Here is an 11,254-nt window from a genome sequence, read left to right on the forward strand (position 1 = left end):
CCGAGCCCGGTACCAGCTCACCGCTTCTGGGCCGTCGTGGGCCTCGCTGAGGTGGTGCCGTCACCCGCCCTCCCGGCAGCCCCCAGCCCTCTCTCCCCGCCAAGGCCTCCTGACATCTCTTCTGTCTTTTCTGCAGAGGTTTTTCCAGGACACGATTATGAGTGATCAAATCCACTTCATTGTCGAGAAGCTCAATCAGGAGCCCTTCAGGAAGAACTACAATTTAATCAGCTTTGACTCCTTGGAGTCAATGCAGCTGTTGCAGCTGCTCAATGATGTACTGGGGGAGATTGACCCAAAGGTAAGGAAGGCAATCAGAGGTGCTCAGACCTGCATCATTGTGAACATCTTAAATGGGCTTGACACAGAAATTTGCTTTTATTTAGGTCTGGCTATGTATAGTCTTGTGGCATGTTTGATTTGCCAAAATAGCTTGTATGAATCTTTCTGGAAATAAATGTGCCTGGCAAGAATCCTTTCTGTCTGTACATCTATGTGATTTTGGCAAACCAGCACGTGTTTCTTGGGCCAGGGATACTGGATCCCTGTCCTCAGAGACTGATGACTGTATATTTTCCCTTGGAAATCGGGATACAGATCTTAACTTGGTTTATACTGACAACCACTGTGTTGTTCAGTCAAAAGTCAGGCTGTGTCTTGCACTCATACACAGGGCAGGAACTGATCAAGAACTGAATCTCATGACTTAGCTGTTGCGTGAGATATTGAATCTCTCTTCTTTGAAGCCACCAAAAGTGTGTGTAAGATCAGAAGGGATCGTTCATACATCTAGGGTGCACCTTTGTGGAAGTAATCAGTTTGTCTGCATAGATGAGGTCCCATGAGCAGGGAGAATGTGTACCTAAAATAAATTTACCTGAATACATATGTTGAAGAAAAATCCATTAGAAAAGAGTTGAAGTTTGGTGATAAAAAGGATGTTCTGTATGGAGCATCTCACTTCATTGACATATCATGTGATAAATGGATAAAGTAAATTCTTTTAGTGTTAATTAACATGGACAAACAGTGGATAATTAATTTTTTTAAAACTATTTAGCATGCTGTTGACATTAGAGAGGAGCTGCCGGAACAAACAGCTAAAAGAATGTTGAGTCTTCTTGGTATCCTTAAATACAAACCTCCAGGAAGTATATCAGACTTGTAAGTATCTTTTTGTCTACGAATCATGGTAAAACATCTCTTACAGCTTACACAGTAACGACCTTTAATTCAGTAGTTGTGTGTATTTTTTGACCTCGGCTGTCTCAGCGGGTATGTGTACCGCCTTGAAGAGAGCTCCTCCTTTGTCCCCATAGAGTATGGTATGGGGGAAGGAGGCGGAAGGCTCCTGGCGGTGTGGGCAGCCTCTGGGGCCCTGCCGCGGCAGCTGCTATTGCGGAGCCAGCCAGCAGAGGGAGCCGCATGACTGGCAGGGTCAGCCCCTTCCCCGTCCCTTTCGGATCAGCCGCCCGAGGCTGGATTGCACCCTCCTGCACCAGCTTATAACCCAGAAAACCCACACTCTTCTCACATTGCCTTTATTCCCGAAGAATATCGCAGAGAAGGAAGAGTCGTTGTTGCTGGCTTTAGCCTTTTGATGTGTTATGGGGTTTTTATCTATCTCAAAGTAGCAGAATCAGGATCATAAATAGCAAAGTGGTGTCATGAGTTTTTCTCTTTGAACAATGTTAAGGAAATCATTAGACAAGTGGAGAGGGAACGTCAAAATATTGCAAATTGTTTGTTCCAAGCCAATGTTCTTTAGTTTGAGATTTGTTGTTTTCATACAGGAGCGCATTTCGCCAAGGATTAGTTACAGGAAGCAAACCTGTGATTCATCCTGTCTTACATTGGCTTCTTCAGAGGACCAATGAACTCAAGAAAAGAGCTTACCTGGCACGTTTCTTAGTAAAATTGGAAGTGCCAGCGGAGTTTTTACAGGATGATACTGTGGCTGACGTCAACAAACAGGTACCATTTTTCATGAATGCCGACATTTTAACGTTAATTAATTAAAGAGCCAATAGGAGGAGGAATAAATGAATTGGGGGAGTTACTGTTGAAATACGCATTCAAGTGAGATATGTTGAGAGCATGTTGGAATCAAGGGTGAGCAAAGGTTCATAATAAGAGATATATGTGTTGTCCACGTTTCTTCCAATAACCCTGAAATTGTATATTGATAAGTAGCATTGAATTAAAAGGTTTTAAGCCCATTAAGTGCTGGGTGCTAAATAATAAAATAAGCCATGTTGGCCAAGACAGATTTTTATTTCTTAATTTTTAAACACTTTTTCCTATGAACTATGACATGGATATTTTTAACTTTATAAATTGCCACTTCAAACTAGTCAGAAAATGTTATGACCAAAAGCCAATGTCTCCTAATTGTCAATTGATTGTATAGTATTTAGTGACTGATATTTGTATTAGCCTTATCCTACCTCTGCTTCAACTATTTTTTGGTGAATAAGTAAAAAATTTCTTTTTCCTGGGCTGACATTCTTACTTGTTATGTTCCCACTTCTTTTGTGAGCATTAAATGTTGACTTTAGATAGTCAGACTGGGTGGGTTTGAAATGTAAAGCTTGAAGTGAGCAAAAGTTATGGTTTTAGATCTGTATTATCTGAAGTACATATTTACTTAATTTTTATTCACTTTTTTGTGCCTTTTGTTATGGATAGTGACTTGCAAAATCACAGTGTTTTTGAATGTTTGTAACAGGTAACTCAATTTATTAACTGTGCACCAGCAAAGCTGTATAGTCTAACTGAAGCTTGACTAAGCCTTTTATTTTTTTGTTACTGCTAACAATATTGGATTTATAACTTGGAGTAACTAAGCAGAAGTAGCAAAAAGAGAAAGGAATGCAGATTGTATGTTTTTTCAGTATGTCACAGAGTTAATATGTATAAATATCCAACTGCATTACTTCCATTACGTAAGATGTGTTCCTTTTTGGGATTACAGTAATGTAACCATCTCATTAAACTAATGCCCTGCTGATTAATTCAAAACAGAAGCTAGGGTAATATACTGCCTCACTGTAATTTAACATTACAATGCAAATATTTAGATACTAATGAATTAAAGAATTTAGCCTGCATTGTTTAGATACAGGCTTGCAATACTGTCTTTTAAGAGAAACATTTCAAATATGAGAGTTTGGAAATCTTAGAACATGGTAAAGTTTTATGGGTGTATAGAATCAAGGTCAAGTGTACTTTTGTAAATTATTTAAATAAGATGGTCAGAATACTTGCCACCTTCCCAATTGTGTTGTGATTTAGACATCGGATTGACTGCAGTATATAATTTAAAAAGTAAGCAACTTCAGGCATAAATGTAGTTGTCCAGTCTTCAGTGAGTTGCCCTCAGGTATCAGGAATCTTTCTTTCCGCTACAGGAACCTGGGTGTTCTTCGGTCATTTGTGTGTGTCACTTATTTCGGTTGCACATAGGGTAGCTGCAGCTTTTATTCGGTGAAAGTGAGATGCCTTCCCTTCGTTATGATCTGGCAAACTGTGCTATGCCCTTGTTTGAATCTTGCCATTGGTCTTGAAATTTTGTGTCCCAATAAGGAAAAGACTTACTAAACTCCCCTTTTGAAAGAGGTAGAGAATCCACACAAAGGAAAGCCGTTGGACAGCAGCAATCATGAATACAGTTGCTCAGAGGCTACCTGCTATTTCATTATTTGTTAAAGTACTTAACTTCTATAATGCATAGGTGATATAATGCAGGCCAGTTGTGTTTTTATTCCTACTTTTTTTGTAATTTGTTCTTCATTGTCCAGTGTGTGCATACCTTATCATACCTTTATTTGCCATTTAATCAAGCTCTTTCTGTATTATTTTATCTTCTTCTCAGTAGCCATTTTATTGCTCGTTTTTGGAATTCATACCAGCTTGTCAGTGTGTGCCTGATACTGAAACAATCAGAAATGAACAGAGCATTCTAGATGCTGGTTCCCCAGGGTTCTATAGAATAGAATTGCTGCTGCTTTGCGCGGGGATATGATGCCTTTATTTGAACTGGCCTTTGCTGTTGCCATTTTGTATTCAACATTCATATCAATTGCTCTTTCCAGGAAGTAAAAAATTACTTGGTAGCCTCTTTTTAGATTTTTCCATCTCATTGAATGGCTGTTTCTCTGGAGATTATCTTTCCTTGTATCTCAGCTTGCATTTCTCCAAGTTGAATCTAAATTTATTTCCTATCCATATTTCTAAACTCTTTCTGTCCCCTGTTATTTCTCTACCCACACAGACTTTCACACTGCCTCTCAGTTTAAGACTACTGGTGGGCAATGTATTGGTGTGGAAGTAGCGCACTGACTGCTTCTTTCTAACTACCGAACTACATATATCAATCTCTGTAATATACTGAGGGCATGATTATGCAATGTATCAAAACTATTTCTCACATGTAAAGTCAGGTGTGCTCTTGGACCACTTTGCTGGATTGAAGCTCAGTGCTCTATAAATTGAAGCCCCGTTGCTTTGATCAAGCCCGTTGTTAGATCAAGCTCTTCCTTTTTGGGCTGATAAATTTACGTACGTGATATACACAGATTTATAGTAAGAGAGAATAATTTGTTAATATAGCATTGTCCATCTCAGGTAACATCATATCTTCCTCTTTTGAAAATACAGTATATATTACAAGGGAGGAGGTGAAAACAGTGAAGAAAATGTGCAACTTCTGAGTGTACCTTCAAATGGAAGATAATTCACTGTGATATTTTTATTTTTGCTTTATAAGTTGACAAGCTTTTGTGATGGAAAAACGCCTTTATTTCTTGTTCTCACCGTATTTCTATTTCTATATTTACTGTCTTAGTAGTAAAGCAACATGTTGATTTGAAAAGCCTTAGACACAGATCTCATTCTGCATGGTTTTTATTTCATTTTATAGTATGAAGAACTGATGGAAGCATTTAAAAACCTACATAAGGAATATGAGCAGCTCAAAACATCTGCCTCATCTACTGCAGAAATAAGAAGGGTAAAAAAATCTGACAAAATCGCACAACTTTTGTTCAGTTTTTTTTTTAAATATCAGTTCTATTTTTGTTGGCTTTGTGGACTCATTGCAGTGTATAAATTGTAGAGGTCAGAGCTGGTAGGCACTGCAGCTGCCTTTTTGAAACTGTTCTGTGTTGGCAAACAGATTAGGAAGTCCTTGCTCATGTTTAGAACTGAGCTTTCTGAAGCAGATTGGGAAACAAGGCTGCCAAGACTCTGTTCAGCATGATTTTCAAATATTAGAACTCCCTTTCCTCTGAATGCAAACTGATACAAAGCCTTTTCCTTTACTGATATAGGGTAATAATTTCAGAGGGTGTTGAATGAATTAAGAGCTTAAGTCAACAAAAATGGTGATCCTGTGTGGCTGAGGTGTTAAATAAAGATATTTGCCCTGTTTCAGCAAAATATTTAAGCATGTGTACGGCTTTCCAGTAAGATATATAGACAAGTTAAGCAAATGGTGAGATAAGGTCTAAATTCGATAATTTATTTCCCTTTCTCTCATAACTATCGATCTGTGGAGTCCTGCTGTTGTACAGTAGGCCTAAAGGAGAATAATAATCAGATTCATGTTTTAGCACTAGAAGGTGTTCCTTTTAACACAATTTTAATACAAAAAGTGGCAGCAAACATCACTTGTATGCAACTTCATGCAAAATTGCCTGCCAGGAAGTGGGTAATTATGATAACGTTAAGAACGTATGTTAGACTGCATCAGATGTTGAATTCATGCTGATTTTTTGCTTGGTTGTTTCTGTTGGTTTGTTTTTATTTTGGAGAAATCCACCTGCTTTTATTTCAAACGTTCATGCTAATACTCAGGGATGCAGATGAAGGAATGTTAGCATAAAGAGAGTGGGAACTGTGGGGGAAGTAAGAGAGAAGAGGGAGATTGGAATTCTGGATGTTCTGGTCATGGATCAATAAAATTATAACTGCTTCAGTGTATTCAGAGAAGAATTCTGATTTTCATATTAATTTGAACAGAATGTAGTCCAATCCATATTATACTGTAAATAAATTAACATTGCTTTATCTATTTTTTTCTGCTTTGTAGGACATCGGTGCAATGGAAGGCGAGAAAGATCAACTCATCAAAAGAGTAGACCGTCTTAAGAAGAGGGTAGTAAGAGAAGTAACGCTGTTAAATTTCAGTGTCATAATCCTTGGCTTGAAACTGATTTTGGAATGCAAACAAGGATTAAGATAAACATAGTGTATGTCTACGAAGGAATCGAATAACTAATTGACCTACAGGGAATCTCCCTAGGCGTTAGTCCAGAGCTTTTAAGAATCTTGAGTCCGGTACTTTGCTGTCATTTCTGAGTAGTAACATGTATGGAAAGGAAGTGCTAAGTGGGCTTGTGAGACATATGATCTCTTTAATGTATTTCTCAACTATCTGACAGTAACATGCACTATTTATCCACTTGCTGTAGGTGGAGACAGTACAAAATCATCAACGAATGCTTGAAATAGCAAGACAGCTTCGCTTAGAAAAAGAGAGAGAAGAATCTTTGGCTCAACAGAAACAAGAGCAAAAAAATCAGGTACTGACATAAAAGCATACCTATTAAAATAAATAATTGTTGACGTTTGTTTGGGAACCATGCATTTAAAAGAGTACATCAGGAACAACAGTACAGAGTTTCTCCCAACATCAGAAAATGAAGTCCCATTTAATTTATCTCTGTACATTTTAAGGGAAGAAGCTTGAGCCTGCAAGTTTTGAACACCTCATTCAAGGTACTTGGCTGCCTCAGCTGCCACTGACATCATCATTTAGCAGTCTCAGGAAATGTTCCAGGACTTACTGTTGTAGCACCCAAAGAGAATTCTTCATGTTTATGGTAGTGAGCAAATGTTTCCTTAGTTTGATTTGTATCTCTGTGCATCTGCACTAAGATTTCAAGGGCTGAGTAACACAGCAAGTACCTCAGCTTTTCACTGGATGGGGGAAATATGTATTCAGGAGGAACTTTGGCATTTTGGTCCCCGAGTTTGACAAAAATGATGTCCTGGGAACCACTGGAAGCAGTTGACATCTGAATATAAGGGTGGGTTTTATTCCTGAGCTACGTTGTCAAAACAAGATACTTCAATAAAATCCAGTGCCATATTGCTCTCTCATTTCACCAAATTCTGTAGCATGAACTTCCACACTGTATCAAAAGGGGAAAAAAACCCCAGATTTCTGGTATTGCAGTCTATATCTGGATGTGGAATCAATATGAATCAGTAGGCTTTCAAGCTGTTGGGTCTTTGCTTGGACCTGAGTGAGTCACAAGTAAAATGAATGTGACATCCAGCTAATTCCAGTTTTTAATACACATCTCTCTAAATCACAAAAATGCTAATCAACTGGGTGTTCATTGGCAACAAGCTTTCTGTGTGCTCTCAAGTTGGACAGTGGATTGCTGTGACAACTCAGCTGCATTGCAAGAACTGCAGTATAAGGATAGTTATCTGCTGCAATCCTGATTCTCGCTGCCTTTTTTTTGTTGTTCTAATGTTCAAACCACTCATATTTTGGGTTGAAAATTGTTTAATGAATTTCTGCTATAGAGAAAATATCATTTGGGAGTACAGGAATACTTTCCTCAATTAATACTAGAGAAAATCAAGTAAACCCAGGCCAATTGATGAAAATTTGGTTTTGGCACGTTCCCTTGTGAAACAGATAATCACCAGATGCTTATAGCTACCATTTTTTATATTTGGGATTCTTTTTTGGTACTTTTTTGGTTTAGTTGTTTGAATACGCCTTTCAAAGGAATGAGCTTATGTGTGTCCAATTCTCTCTCAAAAGTTGTTCCATGCAGAGCAGAGGCTGCAAAGAGCACAGCTCCAGCTGAAAGAGATGCACCATGCAGTAGTGGATTCAAAACCTGAAAGTAAGTAGTAATCTATAAAGGCTGGGGATTTACACTTCTCTATTAGAAATGAAATCAAATCTGGTTGGCTATCAGCAATATGGTAGTGCCAAAAAACATACAGTAATTTAAGAGAATCTAAAGAAAGAAATCTCTTATGTTTTAAAGGCACATGCTGGAGATCCTAAGGCTGAATGTGCCTTGCCCCAAAAAGCTGGGGAGACAATCACAAGGGAAAATTATATCGGTTGTATTTTTGAGATCCATTTTTTAAAAAAATCTTAAAACAGATACTGAATACTAACCATAATACTCTGCAAGAAAAAAACAGCTGGAATTACAAAGGGCTGGGAAAAGCAGAAACCTCTTACTAAATCAGAAATCTGTCTTTTCTGAGGTTTTATGCCTTTTGTATTTGTAATTGGACATTGGTGAAATACTGCTCCTTAAAAATCTTCTCAATAAATGTAGAAATACATTGAATTTGGTTTAATGTTTTAATTCTTAATTTTAAAAAATACATGTTTTATTCAGTATAGGCTTGTTTTTCTAGTTACCTTCTATAAAATAATTGTTTGAAAAGCTTTAAGGCCTGTTTCTTATTGCAGTGCAATTTTGTGTTGTAGTTTTGTTTGGTACCAAAAATAAAGCTACTTCCTAATTAAGCTTTTTTAATAGATCATGGATTATGTATACACACACACACACACTCTTACATATGATTATGTTTATAGGTATATATACTAGATATATCTGTACATTGAAACCTATATATTTATATCTTAATATATTTGTTTACATATTAAAATACTTTGTTCTCATTATATGACTGTAGTTGATTGAGTTCTATGTTGCTGTATTACATTAATAATAAGATTGCTTCTCCTCATTTTCAGTGATATCTCAATCTGCAAATAACCTCAGCAAAATAAGTTATACTGCTTGTGACATTAGTACTATATGATCATTTATAAAAGTAGCAGGTGGGAAGGAATTGCAGTTACTAGATAAATGCATAACTAACTGTCTCCAAAGGCTACAATTTGACAATCTCTAGGTTTCTGATGTTGTAATCACTTTGAAGGAAATGTAACAAGGATTAGCCTGGGTTTGACAACAAAACTGGGAGTCAGTTTAGGGTTCAGTGTTTCAGATGTATGTGATCTTTGGCAAATCACTTAACCCCTTTCAGTTTGTCTCTTGCACTTGGTTATTAATAACACATCACAGGATTGATAGAGGTTTTATGTGGTGTTCATACAGGCATTGGGGTTGATTTATAGGGAAATACTTCACTGTATGTAAAGTAGCGTGAAGGTGTAAGACTCAGAATGGTCCTTTTCACAGGGCTTTTCCAGTTGCATTCTAAGTTGCTGTGGTAAAAAAAAGCTGTAGAATGGTTTTTATTATAGGTATAAATTACTTCCAAAATGATAGAATCTGACTATTTATTGCTTTAAACTTAGTAAAGTAAGTAGTTGTCCTACTCTTTCAAGTATATTTAATATTCCAGTCGCATCACATAACTGCCTTGGCAGCTGTTTTGAGTTAGAGAATTTTTTTCAGTCACCACCATGTTGTGTTGTTATTACTTCGTAATTTTACTTTACTTTTTTTACGATGCTCATCAGCCACTGAACCGCAAATGGAAGTAGACGAGTATATGAACTATCTCCTTTACTCAAAGGGACCTGCAGTGGATTTTATAACTGTTCCATTTTTTGCAGTAGCTATCAGAGAGTTTATACAGCAAAGCTGTGTCAACATTTCTATTTCAGTTCCTGGGTTTTTTTAAGGCCAATGGAAACTTGATGGGTTCAGTTCACAGAAGCAAGGGTAACATAATAAAAAACCAGTAAATATGTCATTTAATCATTGAGATGAAAATAAAGATAAAGTTAACATATTTAATTTTCTTATCTTGAGTCCTGCTTGCAGGGGGAAAAAAAGTGTTTAGATGTTCTGAAGAAAAACTTGGAGCTATTACTTAAGAAAACTTGTGTTGAAATTTTGCCTAAACAAAGACTTCAGGACTTAGCTTTGTAATTGCTTTTCCTCATAGTAGTTACAAAGACACTGCCTGTAGTAGCCATTACAGAATGCCAACTGTGTCTTTTAAATAATTGAAATTAGGTGACCGCAGTGCACTGAATAGGATTCCATTTATTTTAAAAGCTTTGTTGGTCTACAGTTAGCACAATTTATTTTATTTTAAAAATTCCCTTTGGCTGCAGTCTGGTCCTCAGCTGCCTACTCGTATCAGTATAGCTTGCATGCTGGCAATTCAACGACTGGTTGGTAGGTGTGGATTTTCACTGGAAGTTATTTAAAATATTTTTCTTCCATTTTTAATACTTCAGGTGTTTTTGCTTCCAAAACAAGATAAAATTATAGAAGTTGTTGTTAATGAGTAGAAGCTTTTTTGTTTGTTTTACAGATGCATGCTGCTTTGATTACTTCATCTTATAATCGATTTAGGGTGATGTACTTTAAAGAAATGTAAAGGAATTCTTTAAGGAGTGCAACTAGCACATATTCATGAGTATCATAAACATGCAATGAGCATCAGCCTGTTTTAGCTGTGCCAGGAAAATATAGCTTACGGTTAGTAGGTTTTTAACTCAGAAATATAATATTTAGAAGACTTTGTTTTGTATCATGGAAAACAGTTGATTGTTAAGAGATGTTTTGTAGACTAAAATTGATCATACTGGTTTCCACAGTACAGTCCTTCCCTGTTTATTAACTTCAGTACTACTCTGTGTGTTGTTTGACTACAGAGAGGCAGTTGCTGCTGGTAGCACCGAGTAACATGAATTTACAGTTTCTGGGTTATTTTGTGGTGGTCGTGTTTTTCCGGATATGAATAGTATTTTTATTAACAGTGACCACTAGTTTGAATAACCTAGCTCATGCTTTCTCTGCAAGATTGCCATCTTTTTGCTTTGAATGCTGGCGCAAACACAAGTTGTTAACACCAAGAAGCAAACTGAATTACTCAAATTCTTGATCTCTGTCCATTTTACAGGATGTTATTGTTCACTTTATTGGCAGAAATACAAAGAAGTGGATGACAAGCTTGAAAATATTGATTAAAAGAGTATGTTAAGATGATTGTTGTTGATAAACAGTGAAATGTGTAATTTATATACTTCATTAAGTTAATATATAGTGCTAGATTTAGAGCACTGAGAACTTCAAAGATACCGGTCAAAAAGGAATTGCTTTGTACAGGTGTCTATTTTATGTCATTCTGAACACTTGATGAAAAATAGAAATTTAGGATGCTATTATTTAAATATTCCCCTTGAAAACATTAACAATTTTCCACAGAACTATCTTTCCCT

At 36.7% G+C, this 11,254-nt stretch overlaps 1 protein-coding gene across 1 annotated transcript in view; it reads left to right on the forward strand.

The window, feature by feature from the left end:
* The first annotated feature begins 6 nt into the window (after positions 1-6).
* Positions 7-11,254, forward strand: part of IFT81 (intraflagellar transport 81) — a 43,726-nt gene continuing 32,478 nt past the window's right edge. Inside the window, exons 1-7 of the mRNA XM_009696141.1 lie at positions 7-301; positions 1,061-1,164; positions 1,794-1,974; positions 4,922-5,011; positions 6,092-6,157; positions 6,474-6,584; positions 7,844-7,928. Of these exons, the coding sequence (XP_009694443.1) occupies positions 158-301; positions 1,061-1,164; positions 1,794-1,974; positions 4,922-5,011; positions 6,092-6,157; positions 6,474-6,584; positions 7,844-7,928 (781 nt within the window). The 5' untranslated portion in view covers positions 7-157. The remainder of the gene's footprint in view (positions 302-1,060; positions 1,165-1,793; positions 1,975-4,921; positions 5,012-6,091; positions 6,158-6,473; positions 6,585-7,843; positions 7,929-11,254) is intronic.

Source organism: Cariama cristata, unplaced genomic scaffold (genome assembly GCF_000690535.1).
Source record: "Cariama cristata isolate BGI_N322 unplaced genomic scaffold, ASM69053v1 scaffold19992, whole genome shotgun sequence".
Taxonomy (NCBI): Eukaryota; Metazoa; Chordata; class Aves; order Cariamiformes; family Cariamidae; genus Cariama; species Cariama cristata.